Here is a 22,381-nt window from a genome sequence, read left to right as displayed (position 1 = left end):
TCAGGCTTGCAAGGCAAACATTTAACCCTCTAAGTCATCTCCTTAGTCCAACATATTGAGGTTTTGTTGTTGTTTTTCGAGACAGGGTTTCTCTGTATCTTTGAAGCCTGTCCTGGAACTAGCTCTTGTAGACCAGGCTGGCCTTGAACTCACAGAGATCCGCCTGCCTCTGCCTCTTAAGAACTGGGATTAAAGGCGCATTTTTATGAAAGAAACAATTCCATAGACCTCTTTGTTGGCATGCTTGTGAGGATCTTATAACTGAGTCCTGCTTTTGTGTCACCACCCCTTTGCCTCTGCCCTCACCTTCTAAGCCTCTACTCAACAGCTGTCACAACGCCGCCTTACTATTTTCACAGATACAATAAACTGCCAAGGTAAGTATGGTCTACAATATAAACAATACAGAAAAATTCTAGTTCCATTTATTATACCTCAATTTCACTGCCAAATATAATTCTCTACAGCGATGAAAGGTTCTACTTATTTATTTGATGATTTTAAAAAGTTCTATCAGTTCTATGTAGTTCAATATAACAGACAAAACTGTCCAATATGAAACATCTCCTGAGTACCTGAAATGTAGTTAGAAAAACTCAAGAACCTATTTTCCATCCATCCATCCATCCATCCATCCACCTACCCACCCATGTACCCATCTACCCATTCATTCTGGATATAAGATGCTGTATGTAATATAAGATGCAGCCCAGTTACACATGCGTAGGCAAATACTCTACTTGAAATTAAGATTTTTTTATGTGTTTAAGTGTTTAACCTGCACGTATATTGGGGTATCACATGTGTGCCTGGTGCCCAGAGAAGTCAGAAGAGAGTGTTAGATCTCCTAGAACTGTAGTTATGAATGATCGTGAGTCACATGTGTGCTGACACCCAAACCTAGATCCTCTAGACGAGTAACAAGTGCTCTAATCAGTGAGCTGGCTCTACAGCGCAGATTTTAAATTTTACGTTTTTTGTGTGTGTGTATTTATGTGTTTGTGCACATTCAGGTGCACATGTGTGTGTCACAGTGTACATGTGGAAGTCAGAAGACAACCTGCCTGGAGTTAGTTCTTTCTTCCCAGGACACATGTTCTAGGGATCACTTGAAATTAACAGGTTTCACTCGGGACAGTGGACCCTGCACTTTGCCTGGCCAGCACAGCAGAGCTGACCCTATTGACGGTGGTACAAGTAAACCCACCCTGAGAACTTGAGCATGGAAGATGTGGCCCCGCCTGTCACCTGCTATATAGCGGAGTGGGCAGGAGTGTGTGTGTGTGTGTGTGTGTGTGTGTGAGAGAGAGAGAGAGAGAGAGAGAGAGAGAGAGAGAGAGAGAATGCTCCTCCCCCACCTGTGGTAGGTGGTAGAGATGGCCCTAAGGTCATAAAAGTGGGAGAACTGTCTGTCCCTCATCAGCTGCAGCACTCAGGAGAGTGGCCCCTGCACCTCACCTGGGCAACATAGTTGAGATGGCTCTGATGGTCCAGGTGTGGGAGAGAAGACCCTGAGGTGAAAGCAGAACAAGTCCCGCCCCTTGCTCATTACTGCAATGGGTGAACTATCCTGGAGACCTGGAGAGCTCACCCAGGTAGTAAGGATGGGGGAGAACTGGGGGGGGGGGGGGTTGGCCAACTCGGAAACTACCCAGGCCCAGAACCAGGGTTATGAGTTGACTCACCCCAACATCCACTTCATCTATGATCTGCTGGAGTATGTAAAGGGACCAGTCCTACAGACCCAAAGTTGTAGGAATGTCGCAACACAGGATAACAGGATATCTAAGAGGAGTCCCAGAGAGGGACATCAAGAGTGTAGCAGAAACCAGAGGCCTCGAACCAGGCCAATGACTCTTTGCAATGAACACTTGCAAGTGAAGATGTATGGACAAAAGGGTTTACTGCACGACTCACTGAGTCGCACTACAGCTTCCATGATGAGATTTTTTCCTTTTTTTTCTCTTACATTTTATTTTATTTTGGGTGAGTATTGCAATGACAATGGGCAGATATGGAGGGACAGGGAAATGAATGAGATCCAGATGCGTGATGTGAAATCCACAAAGAATAAATGGGGAAGAAGGAAAGAAAATAAAAATAAAAAGAAAGAAAAAGATTATCAGACTTGGTGGGCAAGTGCCTTTGTACACTGAGCTATCTCTCTGGCCTAAATCTTTTATTTATTTATTTGGTTTGCTTTTTTTTTTTTTTTTGAGACGGTTTCTCCATGTAGCCCCAGCTGTCCTGAAATTCACTCTGTAAACCAGGTTGACCTCAAACTCACAGATTTACCTGCCTCTTCCTCTCGAATTCTGGGCTTAAAGGTGTGTGCCACTATTGCCTGGCTAATCTTTTATTTTTAATAGATATATATTTTGAGATAAAATCTCATTATGTTGCTCACTGTTGTCTGATACAAGATTCAAATTCCTGTGCTCGAGTAACCCTCCTTAGCGGCTCGAGTATCTGGAGCACAGGCACATGTTCAGCTTCATTCATTCATTCATTCACTCATTCATTAGTTGCTTGATTGAAACAAGTTCTCACTAGCTATCTTAGGCTGGTCTTAAATTCCCTATCCTGCTCAGTCTTCTAAGTGCTAAGATTATAGGCAAGTTGATGGAGGAAGGTCATTGGCTAATAAAGGAACTGCCTTGGCCCATTTTATTGGTTAGAAGATAGGTGGGAGGAGTAAACAGAACAGAACGCTGGGAGGAACAGGAAGTGAGCTCAGTCTCAACAGCTCTTCTCTCGGGAGCAGACGCCTGAGAGAGACGCCATGCACCGCTCCCGGGATGAAGCTCCAACCAGGATGGACATAGGCTAGAATCTTCCCGGTAAGCGCACCTTGGGGTGCTAACACAGATGATTAGAAATGGGCTAAATTAATATGTGAGAATTAGCCTAGAAGAGAATGGGCCAAGCAGTGTTTAAATGAATACAGTTTGTGTGTTGTTATTTCGGAGCATAAGCTAGCCAGGCTGCCGGGGTGCTGGGGATGCAGCCCCGCCGCCTCTTATTACTACAGCAAGTACCTCTAGGTCTAAAAATATTTTTAATAGCATCTATGGCTAATGACTATCACACTGAAAAGCACAGTTCTAGAAAAATTCATGTATATACACATATCATGACTGATATTTAAAAAACCACATTATTTCCACTTAAGACCTGGCGCTCTGGTACATATTTCCAAGACTTATAAAACCATCATTTTGTGGGTTACAGATTGCATTCTTGACAAATTAAATGGCATTTTAGATGTCTCCATTCTTCTTGCTTAGGAAATAAGTATTCATTATTTAGAGTCTCAGTTCTCATGACTTTGATGACATTGCATTATGTTAGTGCACCTATTACATCTCCATTTACTTTCTTCTCAAGTGTGAAATCTAATTCTTCCCTCCCCATCCCCACTCCTCCTGTTTCTTGTTTTCTGTCTCCCATACAAAAGCCATTTCTTACACTTTCAACTATGACTCATGCTTGCTGTCTGCGAAATACTACTTATCTGGTCATCTCACTGTACAAGCTAAAGCACATCATTTAAACTGAGATGGCTTCTACTCCGTGAAGTAACTAGGATGGACACCATAGCTCCTCCAGGCTTTAGAAAGCTATGAACTCTGGAACAGGTCTAATTAATAAATTTTGTTTGCTTTTCCTCGGGGTGATCCTTCCACCTTTTCAAAATGCCAGAAGACTCACTCTTCTATTCTTAGAGAAAGAATCAGAATCTCTGAACTTTTACTATAATTTTCTTGAATTTATGCTCTAGCACCAATTTTATTCTAAAGGTCCAGGGTTGTATTGTTTTTGGCTGTACACCACTAACTAGTGGTGCTACCACACATGATACCAATGAAGGTCTTAGGCAAACAAAAGAAAGCTTAGGTTTCAAAATTGTATGACACCGTGATCAAAAATACAAACTTTAGCTAGGCGGTAGTGGCGCACGTCTTTAATCCCAGCACTCAGAAGGCAAAGGCAGGCAGATCTGTGAGTTCAAGACCAGCCTGGTCTACTAAGGTAGTTCCAGGACTAGTTCCTTAGCTACTGAGAAACTCTGTCTTGAGAAACCAAGAAAAAAACCAAAATGACAACAACAACAACAACAAGAAAACAAAACAAAACAAAAAACCCAAGCTTTAGAATAATATGTATATGACTATTCTTGGGACAGGGTCTCACTATCTAGCCCTAAATTTCCTAAATAACTCAGGCTGCCTCAACTCCTTGATCTTCCTGCCTCAGCGTCCCAAAGATTAGGGTTATAAACATAAACTAGCATATCTGGCTAAATATGAATGAGAATCCTAATTCTGTTGCCTTCTGGTTGTGAAGTCCTGATTGACTGAATTTTAACATCTCCTGAGTCTCAATTTTCTAATGTGTGGAATGAAATACAATAAATTATCACTCACAACCCACACAATTGTATGCTTAGCACAATTTTGGATCATGGGAAAGGCTTGCTGCATTGAAAATGTGTAAGTGTGGAAAAGCTAGTCCCAGCCTGGAATGCTACTGGGAAATGGTGGAACCGTTAGGAAGCTTGGTCGCTGGAGTTTTGTCCTTGAGGAAATGCAGGGAGCCCAGCTCCTTCCTGGTTCTGTTTCCAGGCCATCACAAAATCAGCACACCTCTTCTGCTTCGGTAACTTAGTAAAGTGACCAGGGACTAAAACTTCTAAAGTAAGGAGCCAAGTAGCCTTTCCTCCTCCTTTGAAAAAAAGTTTGTTTTTAAAAAAATCATCTTTAATTATATGTAAGGGAAGGGGGAGTATGTGCATTCCAGGGCAGGCACCTCAGGAGGCCAGAGGTTTCGGATCTCCTGGGGCTGGAGTTGCAGGCGTGAACTGCCTGCTCTGGGTGATGGGAACCAGTCTCCAAGAGCAGTATCATCTCCAGCTCCATTTCCTCCTAAGCCAAGTATCACTGGTATTTTGTGACAACAGACAACACTGTTGTCTTAGTAAGTGCCAAGCATAGTAACAGGATTACTTTTCTGGTTCTTCAGGATCAACAGCTCGGCTATCTTTATTTATTTATTTTTTGTTTGTTTGTTTTTAAGACTGGGATTCTCTTTGTAGCTCTGGCTGTCCTGGAACTCACAGAGATCCTTCTGCTCCTGCCTCCCGAGTGCTGGGATTAAAGGCATGTGCCATCATGCTCAACAGTATCTACCTTTTTAAACAAACTGTGGGAAGAGAAACTCAAGAAAATTCTAATTATGTCCAGGTATAAATGGTATGGGTAATAATAAGTGCTATTTCATAGGATGCAAATTCTTAGAAAAAAGCAATTCTACCACGGACATTCCATACTTAATCAAAGAACAATCTGTGAGCAAACTCTGGTACAATTTTACATGATTTTAAATCTTCTATCGCATCTACTCTAAGCAAAATAGATTTTAACTACTGTAAGTCTGAATTCAGGCTGCAGAGACGGCTCAGCTGTTAGGTGTGCAGACTGCTCTTGCGGGAGGACCTGAACTGATCCCCAGCATCTACAACAGGTAGCTTGCCCTCCAAGGAAGCTGGCACCCTCTTCTGGTTTTGGAGTCATGTCAAACAGGGCTCCGATCTTAAAGAACACCCTCTTCCTCTGTCCTTGGCTACAAGTCTTTGAGCACATTATTAAGTATCTCTAAGCTTTGCTTTCACTATCTACAAGAAGAAAAACAATGCCTCACTGAACACAGAAGCTACTTGGTACTGTGAAGAAAACAGAGTTAGATAAAAGTCTATCAGTAGTAGGAGTATCTCTCTGAGTTATTTTTCCTATGAAACTGGATGTAATCATATTTAATTCATATGCTGTGTATATTTAACAAGGCAGTATGTTTAAACATCTAAGGATGAATAACAAATAATGAACACTCAGTAAATTATGTCATTGGCATTAAGCTGCCTGTTTAAAACTATTTTTGTCCTAATTATAAGAACTGCCAAAGTTAGAAATGAATCTGGTCTAACAGGTTATAAAATACTTTGTGATCTTTTTAGTCTTTTTTTTTATACTTTTGACCAGAGAAAATGCAACCAACAATAACAGCTTTCACTTAATATAGTAGCAAGAACATTAACATATGAGTAATAATATACATAAAAAACCCAGAGCTCAAAAAGGAAAACTCTCCTTGAGATTAAATATTATTTCTCATAAGTGTCTGTTTTTCTTTGTCAATAAAACTTTTATTTCTTGATGGCTCAAACTGTTACTTCCAGAATTACTTAAGAGCAGATAAGATAAGCTAGATAGACTCCTATTGTCACCTTTTTCTTTCCCTCCAGGCTTAGTGTAGCAATACTGAAGTGACTCACCTCAGTATAAAAATCACTCTGCCCATCCGCCTCTCCCGAGCAGAATCAGGACAATCTAGAGGATGCCTACCAACACACACACACCAAGATTCAAGTAACTGTGCACTCTTACCTTAGCAAGTCTGACTTTAGTACCATCGAGATAAAAAAAATACAAATTATATTCAAAGGACAACTCCCCAAAATAAGCTTTAGTAAGCAGAACAAAAATTTGAGGATAACAATTTTTAGTGGAAATTTAACATCTTTGTTTTCAAAATTTTTTTTTAGTGTTTAGTAGTGTGTGTGTGTGTGTGAAGTGAAGACAACTTTCAGGAGCCAGTTCTCTCCTTCCACTATATAGGTTCTGGGGATAAAATGCCAGCTGTCAGGCTTGGCAGCAAGAGCCTTTTTACCCACTAAGCCATTTCACCAGCCCAGTTCTATCTGTTTTCCAACGTGAGTGATTATATGTAATAATTACCAATCTTTGCTGACTTACAGAAGCTTAAGAAAGTATTAACTCTTAAGATTTTAAAATTGACCAGAATGAGGATGACACAATGTATATTGCACATTCACTAGCTGTACAAACACAAAATATTTATACCACTTCGTAAGGTACCTTTCCCCTTAATGTATGTAAAACATAAAGACTCAATTCTTAATCTACTCCCCGAGGAAACCATAATTTAAACACAAGAGGAACACATTATAGTGTGCTGAATACCTCAGTCACCATACATTGTTTCCCACAAGTAAGGAAACCAAATAATACTTAATTCCCACTCTCTTTCCTGTCTTAAACAATATAAGGCGAAGTAATGTTTTTAAAGGGAAAAGCAAATATAGATGAGGTAGACAATATCCTATGAAGTTTTTCTTCTCACGTTTTTTTGGAGGACAGGTCAAAGTGGAAAACGAAATTAATGAGCACCGAAAGATGTGCTATTTTTACAAGTATTTTTCGGTAAGTCAACAGATGGAGGCGGAGAATGAAGCTAACAACGTTAGAGTCCACATTACACACACACACACACACACACACACACACACACACACGAAAACGCCAGCGCGGACATGGGTCCTTTGACAATGCAGCACCCAGCGTCACCCGTCCTACGATGGAAGATCCTGCTTGCCACAAACAATCCCCAACTCTCAGCAAAGTCAAATTGTAGCCCAAATCCAGAGGGCCTGAAGTCACCGGGGTGGGGCAAAAGTCTACAGGGGGCACTGATAGCGGGATTTCTGAAAGCGACTCAAGAAAAGATCATCATCCTGTCAGTTGCCCGGCTTTGGGGATGATGCTGCGCGCCGCCGCACCCCAGGCTCCCGGGCTGGCCAGGCCGGGGGGTCGGGGATTGCATGGTTCCGCCAGCCTCCCCAGTTACCCCGGTCACGGGAGCCTCGAGCCGGTCGCCACACGCCCCCACCCGATGAGCCCCTCCCCACCCCGCCGGTTCCGGGCTGCAGGGATGCCTGCGCCCTGCTCACCGGCCCGGGTGGTGTCCGTCAGGTCGTGGTTGGCCGCTCCCCGGGGAAACTCCCTCAGTTTCCGGCCGCTCAGGCTCAGCACCCCGGTGACCGCCGCCTCCTCCAGGGCTCGGTCGACAGAGCGGCTCCACGAGCCCGGGCCAGGACCAGGGCCTAGCCCAGGGCTCGGTCCACAGTTTGCACCGGAGAGGTTTCCCCCGGACGCCACTGGGCCAGAGTACTCCGCAGCGGCTGCCACAGCCACCAAGCCCACGGCCGCCATTTCCCAGCCAACAACTCTCCGGCCGGTCTGCGCATGCGCCACCCGAACCGCTGGGTGGGCGGGGAAAGGGGCTCGCGGACCCCGGCCAGCACTCCCGGACAGGACGCGCTGTGCCCCGCCCTTACCGAGGTTTTCTAGGAAAACTCAAGGGACAGCATAGAACTGCAGCAGCCCTCTACACTGAGCTCCTAGCGGTCTAAAAGGCCACTACAAAAACCATCTTTAACAACCTTTCTCAATACCCCGTCTTCCCCCCTCAGCGGTGGATTACACTGAACAGCAAGGATTTGTTGGCTCTGCTCCTGCCAGAAACTTGTGCAGTTAGGAGTGACTCCTTGGGATGTGCCCGAAATTGTCTCTCAACTTGTAACCATACCAACAATGATTTAAATTGAGATTTGCAGAAATACTATCAGTCCTTGGAGGGAGGGGGGGGACTGTCTGCGAAGATCGGCTACAAAGTCCCTAATTCTTGTAAAAATTGTTATGTATTTTAGATTCTACTTTTTACAAAAGGGCTCGTAATGAAAACAAACATCTAAATAGTATGACTGTTTGTGCAGGTTTTATCAATGACTAGAGCAGAATGAAGGTGTTTAAGTCTAAAATCCGAGTCTGCAACCAAAACAGAGAAAGACAAAATTCTCTGCCTGTAATATAAATGTAGGGATTAAATTTAGAACCGAAAGACCAAAACTTAAACCATTCAGATAACGAAAAACTGAAAATACCACTCAAATTTAAACGAGTTAGACATCTCTATACCATACTCTTATTTCCCCAAATCTGTTTTAAACTCAAGCCATTCCTAACATGTGATGTAAATTTCACTTACCAATAACTTTAATTTGCTGTGGAAAATACGAAGGGCTGTCAGATAAAGTCTCTTTCCTAAAGAATTAATCTAACCTTATTGTGGAATCCAAGAAGGCCAGTTACAGAAAGACATGAAGAGGGGAGTATTATCTACCAGAGTTCACAGCAAAGAAAACTCTCACAAGAATGGTTCTGAACCGCTGGGCGGTGTTGGTGCACGCCTTTAATCCCAGCACTCGGGAGGCAGAGGCAGGCAGATCTCTGTGAGTTCGAGACCAGCCTGGTCTACAGAGCTAGTTCCAGGACAGGCTCCAAAGCCACAGAGAAACCCTGTCTCGAGAAAAAAAAAAAAAAAAAAAAAAAGAATGGTTCTGAACCAAATCTCTAGAATTAGGAGGTAGAATGGAATGAAGAGGAAGCAAAATTCCATAACGGAAGATGAGTAAACACATATCAGGTATGATTTTGATGCATGTAAGAGCATTAAGACACAAAGGAGAAACTCCATTCCAGAACATTAAAAAAAAAAAAAGTGAGCTGTGAGAAGCTAGTCATCATTCAAGACCCAACTTCAGGAAAACCCAGACGAGTACTTTCCTGAGTTCTTAAATTTAAGAAGTTGTAAAAATGTTTCAATAATAAAGGTGCTCAGAGAACTGCTCTACGAACCTTTTATTTATTTATTTATTTTTTAAGAGTCCCAGTGTAACCCAGGCTGGCCTTGGCCTTCTGAGTCCTCAGAATACAAAGCAAGTATATGATACTTGATACCAGGCCTGGCTCTTCACAACTAGTCCTTCAACAAATTATTAATGTCTATGAATGAGTCATTTCATGGTAATGTTTATCCAATATAAGTATTTTCTGGTCTTTCTGAAACTTTGTTAGTCTTAAAGATACTAAGCTAGCCAGGCACGGCAGCACATGCTTGTAACGCAACCTCAACAACCTGAGAGGTTGAGGCAGGAGGATCCAGGTCAGTCTAGCTACAAAAGGATACCTGTCTTGGAAAAAGCACAAGATTAAGCTGGACTGGAAGATGGCTCAGTGGTGGAAAAAGCTCATCACACACCCATGGCGGAAGGGAGAAGTATTCTTTGACCTGTGTGTACCCACTCACACATCACACCCATAAACTCTATATAATCCTACCCTTGTCATGAATATATTCACATGAATACTGACACGTTGTTAGTAATATGGCCCTTTTCCTATGGGCATGCCCACTCCACTGTGATCTCAGCATACTATGCTAATCCTGAACTGACCAGATGTGTTGAGGCTAGTCTGTTTGACTTGAAGTCATTAGTAAATTAAACTTGATGCTACACAAATCTCCCATATCCCAGGGAGATATGGGAGGGCTGACCATACAAACGAACAGTTAATAAGCCAGAGAAGTAGCTAGAAGATTATGTATTAACACCTAAGAGAATGTTGAGGGGAAAATTAGGATTTTTCAGAAAGTCTCTAGGTATCTGGAGGCCAAAATGTACTAATTAAAAAGTCTGAGGACATAGGGAGAAATGAGATGTTACACATACTATTATTGAGAAAATGTCTTCAAAGAAAGAAAAGACAGATGGATATGAGGCCCAGGAAGATGGCTCTGTGGGTAAATTCCTGGCTATATAAGCACGAACACCCGAATTCAAATCTCCAGCACTCAGGTAAGGAAGCCAGGTGTTGCTGCATCTGAATTACAAGCCCAACTCTAAAGAGTGGAAACACATCTCTCAGGGTTGCTTGCTGCCAGTCTAGCTACAGGTTCAGAGAGAATGTATTCCCAGAGTGATGAAGCAGGACACTTGACATCTTCACCTGACCTCTGAGCACATACAGGCATACATACATATATGAAAAAGATATTTTAAAATTATTTGAAAATGGCTAGTACAAAGAAAGGGGGAACAAGAACAGGGAGTTCAAGCCAGTCTGAGAGCCAGTGAGATTCTGCCTCAGTCAAGCAACTAATGAATGAAGGCAGAAAATTATTTGAGCACAGGAATTTAAATCCTGTATCAGACAGCAGTGAGATGTTATCTCAAAAAATATGTAACTACATAAAAGATTTAAGTCATCAAGATAGCTCAGGGGCAAAGATGCTTACCACCAAACCTAATGACCTGAATTTGATCCCCAGAGGCTATATGTTGGGAGCAAAGAACAGACTCCAGAAGGAAAGCTATCTTCTGACTTGCACGTGCTGATACATATTCATGTGCAACAAACACATGCACATGTGAAAACATACATGCACAATATGTATAATTAAATCTGAATTGCACTATTGGCTCACTGGTTAGAACTTGCTCTGGTGGAGAATTTGGGTTCGGTTCTAGCTCCCATATGGTGGCTCACAACCCTAGTTTCAGGGGTCCAATGTCCTCTTCTGTCTATGGCAAGCACCAGGCATGCACATAGTACATACATACATACACACACACACACACACACATATAAACAAACTCGGGAACACACAAACACAGCCTAAAAAAGTTTAAGTTGTTAAAGGGTGTGAGATCATGAGGTCAAGAATAAATTTTTGAGATGTGTAAAGACTTGGGGTTTCAACTATGAAATGCAAAATGTAATTCTCTCAATCCTTATTCCCTCATTTTTTAAAAATGTGCATTGGTGTTTTGCCACAGAATTGGAGTTAGAGACAGTTCTGAGCTGCCATGTGGGTGCTGGGAATCAAATCCAAGTCCCTGCAAGAGCAGTCAGTGCTCTTTAACCACTGTACCATCTCTCCAGTCCCAATTTTTTTTAACAGTATTTATGTAGCCCAGGCTGGCTTCAAACTGATTTTGATTTTTCTGCCTCAGCTTCCTGAGTGCTAAGATTATAGACATACACTATCAAACCCTGCTCCTCAATCTTCATAAAGTAGGTACTGTACTTTGGGTTATAAGAAATGGAATTTGTGGAGAGTTCATAACAACCTTAGTGAAGAATTAGGGAGTTGTAAAACGCTGTGATCCAAAGGGAACAGAAATTAACTACTGTATTCAACTACCACTCTAAGAAGCTACCAAAGAGGCAGTGGGAGTTACTCAGGAGTTGCCAGACTCTCCTTCCTGTTTATTTTATAAGCTAAAACTTAACTCATTCAATACTAGAGGCAAATTTCACTCCAACTTCAGTAACTTTGAAAAAGTCATTAGAAATTCATTGTGGGTACTCCAAAAGTTTAAAAACTTGGTGCATCACATCCTCTTTAAACTTAAGAAATTGATTTGGCGAATATCCAAAATGTTTGATCATTTGGTTTTTAGTTATGCTTTTCCTGAAACAGGTTTGGTTCTACCAGGCTTGGAACTCACTATGCAGACTGGAACCTGCAGCAAGCTTACTGCCTCTTCCTCCCAAGTACCGGGAACACAGATGTGTGCCATCATACCTGCCTTTGTTATTCCTTCAATAAGGACTAATTGATTAAAAAAATTATACAACCAAGTTTAATGTTATTTTCTTCTCATTAGAGGAAGTGGAAAAGGGAGAGGGGAGGCATTAATGGCCATATACACTAGGTAAATAGCTTCCTATTCATCTTTAGTATAGTAATATATACATTAGTATACCTCATGTGAGTATACTTAGAATTCTACAATTTCCAAGCAAATCTTTACATCTTAGTGGTCTACAGTATCCAAAATTCTTTTCACAGATGCTTGGTGTTTACTGAAATATCCATCTTGAAATGTCAAAGGGGCTGAAGAGAAGGTTAAGAGTATGCACTGTTCTTGAAGAGGATACAGGTTCCATTCCCACTATCTACACCAGCTGCTCACAGTCACTTCTAACTCCAGTTCAGGAGTTACACCCTCATCTGGCTTCCATAGGCACCAACACACACAGTGCATAAACATACATGCAGGCACATACACAAATACCATTTTAAAAACCAGTCTTTAAAATGTGACAAAACCGGGTATTGCGGCATATACCTGAAAACTCAGTTCTCTGAAAGCTGAAGTGTATCAATGTGATACATGTGATGTATAGCCTGGAGAGGAAGGGGAACAAGGAGAGAGAGAAGGGGAGAGGGAAAGGAAGACAGAGACTGACTGTAACACCACCTCCACCCAAACCTCGAGCTCCAAACAGAACCACCATCTTCAACTAAGATTTTAATAGTGGCAAATTAGTGATCACAAATAAGTGGGAAAGGTCTATTAATCAGAAATGACCAAGTCCTTTTTTGCTTTAATATTGCTACATTTGTAATAAATGGAATTCTCTGTAGTGACAAATAAACTTTTTTCTAATCTCCTTAGTAAAATACTGCCAAAGTACATATACTATGATTTACATTATAGACAGCAGTGTATTATATACACCTCTAACAAAACTAAACAAGAACTCTTGTATGGTTCTTAAATACAAGGTATTTTCTAATTTGATTACAGAGTGAAAAGTCTGTGTCTGTTTAAAGACACATGTCAGATTACAACACCAGTATTTACTGTGTGTTGTTTTGAGATGGGGTCTGGAATTAACAATCTTCTTCCTGGTGTACACTGGAAACACTGGCCTTTCCCAATGACCTTCAGCAATATCAGTATCAAAGTAATAAAGTAGGAATTATCATTGGAAGAGTAAATTTACCAAACATGCCACAAATGCTGAGATGGGGCTATTACTAATTCTTAGATATCTGGACAAGTGAAATACCACAAAACTAGTGTCTGTGTGGGAAGTAGTTTATTGTCCACTGAGAAGAGTAAGACATGAGGCTCAAACATGTCCGCTACATATAAGGTCTCAGAAAATGTTGTTTCTCACTTTGCTAAGATGTAAAAAAGGGGCTAAAGCAGATGGCCTCTAAAGGTTTGTCTCCTTCGTGCTCTGCACTGTAAGCAATTTGATTATCTAATTTCTCAGATACCTTACACTGGAACCTCATGTTATCTATGCATGAAATGGTCAAAAGGCAGAGTATAGATTTAACTTCAAATCCTAAAAGTCATAAATATAATAACTACAAAATGCTCTGGAACACACAACAATCTAAAAACCACAACTCGATCTTTATAGCTCAGAACAACTCATGTGAAACCTGTTACATTTTATTTGTCAAAAATGAACAGCTTCAGAATAAATCTAATGTAACTTTTCCAAAAAACACCAAAAAGTACAGTGTAAAGCACCTCCTCATTAAATACAAACTTTCATTTTGTGATGCACTGCATCAATGTTTTGCATACACCTTGATGCAAAGGAAATTTTAAGTTGCACCCTGTTTAAATTTAAAAAAAAAAAAGGTTTCGATAACTGAACAAGGATGACTACAACCACATTCCAAGAAAGGAAAGTTTCCTCCAACAAAGCATATTGTTTTGTTTATATACAACATAGCACTCATGAGTTTTAAATTAGTTGTATCAAAAGCAAAATTTACTTTGAAAGAAAATTAAATTACAGATGCATGAAGAGCAAACATTTACTATACCAAAGACACTGCTTTTCAATGTACTTAGTGTCAACATTTGGGCAGTTTTTAATGTTTCCAAAAACGGAATTACTAATACCTCTGTATAATATTTAAAACAACAAAAACAAAGACTTTTATACCATATTTTCACAAATTGTCTCAAAGATACTGTTCATGCTCAGTTGTTTTTCCTTTGCTTGAAAATAAGCTACCAGCAAACCACTCTAAAATGTTTTGTTCCTGAACCAAATATAAATATTCATATTGGCAAAATGTTTTATAATGAGTCCTTGGCCTCAATGAAAAGCATCACAGCTAAGGAGAAACTAGAGTTTATTTTCAAATTCTGTGATTGGCTTCCAAAAATCCCTTATCAAGTAGAAGTACTAGCAAATAACAGACACTGAGGATCAGATTTAGATCTTTGGTATAAGCATGAAATTGTTGCTGATTTTCCCATGACTAGCATAAGCCAGTATGAAATTCTAAAGAGCATCAAAGACAATGGAGTCTAGGATGCATTGAAGGCAGGCAGGAAGCATAGTACTTTGTCTCGGTATTCAAAAGAAATGAACAGCAGAGATACTTAAACCACTCAGAGATTTAAAATTGTAGCAAAACAAAAGGTCAAGCTTCAAAATGACCACACTTGATAACCTGTAGCTGGAATATGTCACTGCATTTTGGCATTTTACTGTAATTTATGATGTACAATTATATGAGGACTCTCAACACTATTTTGGCACAGCCGATCTCCAGAGTAAGAGAACAACCCTTTCTCCCTAAAATGCCTGAACTCTGACTGATACAAGAAACAGAATGACATGTACATGTACAGTTATGTATAACTTCATTATCATTTTTTTCATTGTGACATGTGCAAGTAGATTTGTTTGGGGAGTTGTAAACTATTAACTTAACAAGCCTAAAGGCATTTAAAAACAACTTTTAAAATACGAAGCATAGGATTTTATGTCTAGTAAGTGTACTGTCAAAATATCCAAGGATTCAACTCATTTTAAAAAATAAAATTCTTGTAAGCATTTTTAGAAGAATTCTATGGACACTAGACTCAAGACGACACTAAATCCAAACAGTATAACTATATATAACTCAGGTTTTTTTTTTTAATCACTTTCAATCCTTCGATCTGCTACTGCCTTTCATTTCTTCTTCAAAAAATTTTTACTAGAGACAAACTACCAGGGTTTGTGTTGGGCATCTCCTGCAAGGCCCTGCCAGATAACTTTGTAAATAAGCATTTCCAGCCCTGACACATTGTGATCTGAGACTAATCCTGAGAGCCACATTCTTACTAAAAGTTCAATACTAAATGTTTAGAACTCAGGGGTTTAAGCTAACAATAACTTAAAAATGAGCCAAATTCTAAATATTTCCACAATTCTTTAAGAGCTAAAACTGAAATTCTCATAGAATTTAAAACACCACCAATGACAGAAAGGTGACTGTTTATTACCCCAGCACATTAGTGATAAGTTACAGCAACACAGGGGTGTAATCTTATTTCTGAAGTTTAAGATTAACATGGCAAAGTCTAAAAACTGGACAAAAGTGATGAGATCCTAAATATCACGCTCATAAAAATAATCGATTTCTATCTTTCTTCTGCTTCACGAGGAATCTAAGAAGTCAATAGAGAATTGCTTTGTTTGGGCCAACCATGAAATCTTTAAGAACAGATAGGTATATCCCCTGTTATTCTTCCAGGGCATTATTTATACATTAAAAAAAAAACCTTCAAAAATAAAGTTATTTAGGCTTGTGAATATTCTGAAGTAAAGTTTCTTGAACTTCTCTGATGAACTCTTCAAGCGATTCAACTTTCCAAACAGTCAACACTTAAGAGTTCCTTTGACGTGGCTCTATCCCACAGTTACAAATCGGCTTCCTCCTTTGTTGAATGTGAGAGTGGCTCTTTGCTCTTTCAGTATCCCAAATCGTTCATTCAAAGTCATCCCTGTCTATAGAAAAGGAGGGAAAAATTAACTTAACTGAAAAAAAAAACCATTTCCTTTATATGTGATTTAAAAATTAAAAATTAATGGTAACTAGTAATAGCAATACGTAACATCTTGAATTGTTGTGTATGATTGAGTTGCATATCAGAAGCTCTAGAATTTTAAACTAGGCGGTCCAAGGATCCTCATCTTCCCATCACTATAATGTTTACGTTACTATTACATAAACACATGCACACTACCACTATTACTACTGTCTGTAACAGACATCCAAGATACCACTATCTGAATTAATTTGGGGCTCTGCAAACAGTGTTACAAATTCCAGTGATGCCTTTGGTAAAGGGTTACTTCAGCTGGTGTTGGCATACATCTTTGATTCTAGCACTCAGGAAGCAAAGGTAGGTGGACCTATGAAGGCTAGCCAAGGATATACAGTGAGACTCTGTCTCAAAAAAACGAAAGCAGCAAACAACAAAAAAGTTCTTTTACCCAGAAATGGTGGTCTAACTAATATCCCAAGAGGCTGAGGCAGAAAGAAAACCATGTAAAAGACAGCTTGGACTACAGTATGAGACTGTGATTTAAAAAAATAACAGAACCACTATTATTTTGACTTCTGAGTATTTCAAAAATTTTTAACTGAGTGCCCTACAAAAATTCAAATAAGGGGGCTGGAGAGATGGCTCAGAGGATAAGAGCACTGGCAGTGCTCTTCCAGAGGTCCCGAGTTCAATTCCCAGCAACCACATGGTGGCTCACAACCATCTGTAATGAGACCTGGTGATTTCCTTGCCAGCAGTACATTGTATGCTTAATAAATAAATAAATCTTTTAAAAAAATTCAAATAAAACTCTGGCTTGATGAACAACAAAGTGTTTCCAAACATAAAAGAAATTAAGAACAGGATCAAAATAAAAGAGTATATTCATCTTTTTTTTTTCCACATTTAGTATCAGCGGTTGTACAAAAGACTTTGTCTATGTTCAACATGCACTTTCTCATTAAACAAAACCAAGTTTATCCCTCATACTTCTAACTTTAAATACCAGGACCTCATTTTTGGTAAACTGTTTTCCAAAGCAGTGTATGATGATATTCAACAAAAATTCATGGTAAAAATTCTCAGCAAATTAGTAAGATGGGAGCTCCCTTGATTTGATAAATAGAATCCACAGTAAACTTAAAGCCAACAGTAATATATAAATAAATATATTAAACTTAAGAAGTATTTTCTTCAAGAGTTTGAAAGGAAAAACTAGAGGCAGGTAAGCTGTAATTCCCAGCACCTGACAGAGAAAGGAAAAGGAGTGTCAGCAGGAGACCTGAAAACAGCTATAGAAGAGGAGTGGGGTGTTTTCAGAGCAAAGAGTGAGAAGGCCCCAAGTATCAGGGCAAGCATGGTTGGGATTGGTCAGTACCTGAAGAAAAAGAAAGGGAAAAAGGCAAAGTTATATTTTTGAGTTCAAACTCAGAAAAGTGGGCAAGCTTAGCTGTGCGGTATTGTAACCAACTGCTAATAGTATTATACACATGGTTAAACTTTTAATGCTTTTCCTCAGGCTTTGGAACATGGCAAGCACACTAGTCTTACTATGCCTATTTAACACTGTAGTACATGTGCTAGCCGTTATAATAAAACAAGAAAAATGGTTTAAATACTGGAAAAGAATTTAGAGAATGAACAAGTGTGTGTGTGTGTCTGTGTGTGTATGTATGTATATATATATATAAAACTAAAGACTCCACAGACTATGAAGTTTAGTGATTTATTTAAAAAAAGCAGTTAACTAACCAAGGTGTTTTTATTTTTATTTTTAAAAGATTTATTTATGTATTTTACATTTGTGGGTACTTTGTTTGCATTTATGTATGCACAACAAAAGAGGGCATTGGATCCCATTATAAATGGCTGTAAGAAACCATGTGGGTACTGAGAATTGAAGTCAGGACCTATATAGTAGAGCAGTCAGTGAGTCATCGCTCTAGCCCCTGAAGTTCAGTCTATGTATGTTGTCAAGGACGACAACAATACACAAACTGTTAAACACAGTGAGATTTTACTTTATACTCATTTGTCCCTATACTAAAAGTGACAGAAGATAACACATATTGACGGGAATATGGAGAAGTTTAGAAACCCCATATGTGCTGTGGGAATATAAAAGAATCTCTCTCTGTGAAACAGCTTGGTAGTTCCTAAAGGTTAAATGTGGACTTAGCATACAGTCTACCAGAAGAAATACACCAAATATATACTGGCATTCACCAAAAGAAAAAGAAAAAAATACGCCAACATAAAAACTGACAAAAAGGAATTATTTATAGTAGCCAAAGAACACAGAAACTTCCAACTAATTAAAAAATATACAATGTGACATGTACATGTGATGAACACCATTCAAATGATAAAAGAAAATGCTAATATGGAAGAAACTTTAAATAAATCATGGAAATGAAAGAATCAGTAACAAGATCATATATTACAAGACCCAATTTAAGTGAAATGTCAAAGCAGGCAATCTATGAGACAAAAAGCAGGTTAGTGGTTGCCTAGGCATTGGGGAAGGTGTTAGGTCACCCTGTTTAAATTGCTATAAAATATTTCTGGTTATCAAAAAGCTGTCAGTGAGTGGTCCAAAGAAACACAGGAAAAAATTTTTTTACCTGTTTTCCCACACTATTTATATCAAACTGTAGAGGGACACCTTTAGGAACTTTCTTAACATCGGACTGCTCTCTTTTTGTCAAGAATGAGGGTACAGCAGTACGAGTTAATCGTGGTTTCTGAGCTCTAGCAGAGGAAAAAAAGGTTTCAGTTAGTTTACCAGTTAAAAGTACTCATAATTTCTTTACACATGTTCAGGTAAATTACAGGTATTACATTAAGCTCTCAAACACTAAAAATAAAGTGCTGGCTCTTGATGGACTACTCTACCAAAAACTGGCCATAGAATACTTTTTCAAGTACAACTATATTTTTGAAAAAGATTATTTATTATGTATATACTGTTCTGACTGCATGAATGTCTGTCTGCAGGCCAGAAGAGGGCACCAGATCTTAATATGGATGGTTGTGAGTCACCATGTGGTTGCTGGGAATTGAACTCAGGACCTCTGAAAGAGCAGAGAGCGCTCATAACCACTGAGCCATCTTTCCAATCCCATAACTCCATTTTTAAAAATCTCCCCCCCTTTATGTGTATGAGTGTTTGCCTCCATGCATACATATGCACCACATGCATGCAGTGACCATGAAGCTAAGGAGAGGGTGTTGGAGCCTCTGGGATTCAAGTTATAGATGGCTGTGATCTGTGTTATAGGTGCTGGGAAGTGAACTCAAGATACTATGCAAGAATGGCAGATTAAGTCAGGTAGTGGTGGCGCACGCCTTTAATCTCAGCACTCCAGAGGTAACTTTGAAACCACTAAAGTATCTAAACCTGGCCTTAAAATTCATGGCAATCCTCCTGCCTTAGCCTCTCAAGTATTAGGACTAAAGGCCTTGTTAGAGTCACAAATATTCTCTATCCTCGCATCTCATTTCATCTTCATTTAGACAGTATACTCTGAGCACAAGTCCAATGCTTTTTATTTTCCTATTACATACCAAGAGGTTACAATTTCTGAAGGAAAAAAAAAAAGGAAGAAAAAGACTTACACTGGACACTGTACTGCTCCAGGGTTGTCAATGGATACAGTCAAAATTCCTCCATTTGTGGTGGAAGTACGCCATCTAGGTTTGAAATTTTTTCTTAAAATGGAAGCTTATAAATCTTACAGTGTATCCCACTGACCAATATTCGTTCTGCCTCTCTGCCCATCTTAGTGTACCAACGTTCTACTACCAAGATATACTCTCAGCTCTAAACCATACATTTTCATAGTAGCCATTCATTATTTAGACTAAAGACACCCACATGCACACATACAGATGCTGAACCCCACCAGGATCTACTTAATGCACCAACATCTTAGGTGTAAGAACTGCAAACCTGAATTTGTTAGATTTTTTTTTTTAATATAACGAACACACAGTTGTTTAAAAAAAAATTAAATGTGAGAAGCATCTAATGAAACCAAGCAGCCTCTCATCCCAGGCTCTTGCTCACCATTTCTAAACTAGAGGTAGAATTTCTGACACTTCTTATTTTCACTGACTGCTGGCTACTTTCACTAAACAAGATGTTTATGTAAAAAGATCTTCCTAGACAAACAAAACAAAATACTTCCCAAGCTGGAACAAGGCCATCAGCTTCCCTGCTTACTTCTATTTTCATGGCTGTATTATTATTTTACTTTTCATTGTAACTTAAAACTCCAGTTCTTCCAGAAGCGCCTAACTTCTCTGTCTGCTTGTGTGGAGGTTTACCCTCACTACTTCTTTCCACCCTTTCTCCCACCTTGTATTTCCAGCTCCTCCTCACCATCACTGGGTCTCGCTATGTAGTCTAGGCTAGTCTTGAACTTGGAATCTTCCTGTGCCACTTTTCTAAACACCGGATTCCAGGGGAATGCCACAATAGTGCCGCTCTACCTCTATATTTATTTATATTATCTAAAATCTGGCACACTTCCATTATATTTTTCCCAAATCAACAATCTTTTATCTGTGTTTTACTCTCAAAGCTCAAAACAGATAAATAATGCCAGGCAGCCTGGCACACCCTGCAATCCCGGTACCACCCAGGTGGAGACAGAAAGATAAGAAGCTCAAGGCTAAAGTCAGCAACACACTGGATATGAAGCAGAGTCCTGCGAGATCCTCTCCCAGCATAAACAGTCTATAACATCACTATTACATAAATGTTCACTGAAGAAGCACAATGATTATTATTTTCTCCTGTAGTATCTGGTTCATGTCTCCTGTGCTAACGGTTACTGCCAGCATCAGGTTCAAATAATTTCCTACAGTTACTCTACTTATCTGGACCATGACCACCTTTACACTTTTTTTTTTTCAACAAAATGTAACTGCTGTTTTATAAAAAAAAAAAAAAATTCCAATTTCAGGGACTAGAGAGATGGCTCAGTGGTTACGAGCACTGGCTGTTTTTCTAGAGGATCTGGGTTTAATTCCCAGCACCCACATGACAGCTCACAACTGTCAACTTCAGTTCTAGGGGATCTGGTGCACACAAAAACATACATGCAGGCAAAACACAAATGCAATTAAAATAAGCAATCCTCAAAAAAACGAATATTCTAAATTCTGATAACTCTGATGGTGGAATCAGAACTATACAAGTATACACTATACTTGGGAAGAGTAATGGACAGAAACTGACTTTTAAAAGACTTTCACAGGGTAGCAAGGAGAAAAAATCCTACTGTATTTTTATGTTTTATAAATTTTCTAAAAGCTCTATGGGATTCTATTCTAGTCATTTCTTAAACAGATTCATTTGTATAAAAGAAGGTACAGAGGAAAAAGAGAGAGAGAGAGAGAGAGAGAGAGAGAGAATGAAGGAGAAATGGAGGGAGGGAGGGAAGATGGAAAATCTACACCATTTAAACCGGATAAATAGTGAAGAATTAGTTTAGTAACTAGTACTAAACGGGCATCTGAAACCTGAATCAACTGGAGACTAAAGTGGTTCAGTGATTATCTAGCACATGTGAGATCCTGGGTTCTATTTACCTAATGCAGGAAGAATTTCATTTTGTGTTTCATTAATTTCTTACACATGGGAACAAAGGGCAATCTTATGAGTTTAGAAACAATATATTAAAAAAATAAAACAAGGTGAAACTTACTGACGAGTTCTCTTGGCTACAACATCATCTAGCAGCTGTTCTGTGTTCAACTGGGCCTGAACCTAAAAGGAAAATAAAAACAACAAAACCCCAGCAGATCTCATAGAAAACAGGATTAAAGCCAATCGGCTATCATGCACTGTAACTTTACAAGCCAGGTTTAAGATAAGCATGGGTCCATAAAGGGCCTGTACCATGTTAGCTATACACACTTTTGGGGTCCATGGATTAGAACAAGTTTATTAGTAAATAAGCAAGTTAAATTATTAGAAGATGCCACTACACACTCAAGAGAAAGGCAGGGAATAGAAAAAAAAACATG

At 39.4% G+C, this 22,381-nt stretch overlaps 2 protein-coding genes across 13 annotated transcripts in view; both read right to left on the bottom strand.

The window, feature by feature from the left end:
• The window catches only part of Lrch3 (leucine rich repeats and calponin homology domain containing 3), a 107,470-nt gene extending 99,382 nt beyond the window's left edge, over positions 1-8,088 (bottom strand). For all 12 annotated transcript variants that reach the window (XM_041672972.1, XM_041672979.1, XM_041672978.1 and 9 more), the window contains exon 1: positions 7,808-8,088. In XM_041672972.1, the coding sequence (XP_041528906.1) occupies positions 7,808-8,069 (262 nt within the window). In that variant the 5' untranslated portion in view covers positions 8,070-8,088. The remainder of the gene's footprint in view (positions 1-7,807) is intronic.
• Positions 8,089-13,941: 5,853 nt separating this feature from the next.
• The window catches only part of Fyttd1 (forty-two-three domain containing 1), a 33,387-nt gene continuing 24,947 nt past the window's right edge, over positions 13,942-22,381 (bottom strand). Inside the window, exons 6-9 of the mRNA XM_041672790.1 lie at positions 22,060-22,121; positions 19,964-20,038; positions 18,970-19,096; positions 13,942-16,304 (exon numbers count right to left, since the gene is read on the bottom strand). Of these exons, the coding sequence (XP_041528724.1) occupies positions 16,206-16,304; positions 18,970-19,096; positions 19,964-20,038; positions 22,060-22,121 (363 nt within the window). The 3' untranslated portion in view covers positions 13,942-16,205. The remainder of the gene's footprint in view (positions 16,305-18,969; positions 19,097-19,963; positions 20,039-22,059; positions 22,122-22,381) is intronic.

This window comes from Microtus oregoni, unplaced genomic scaffold (assembly GCF_018167655.1).
Source record: "Microtus oregoni isolate MIOR12 unplaced genomic scaffold, Mior012 000023F_ref0000262, whole genome shotgun sequence".
Taxonomy (NCBI): Eukaryota; Metazoa; Chordata; class Mammalia; order Rodentia; family Cricetidae; genus Microtus; species Microtus oregoni.
Note: the sequence above shows the minus strand (reverse complement) of the source record. Positions and strands in the feature narration are given on the sequence as shown.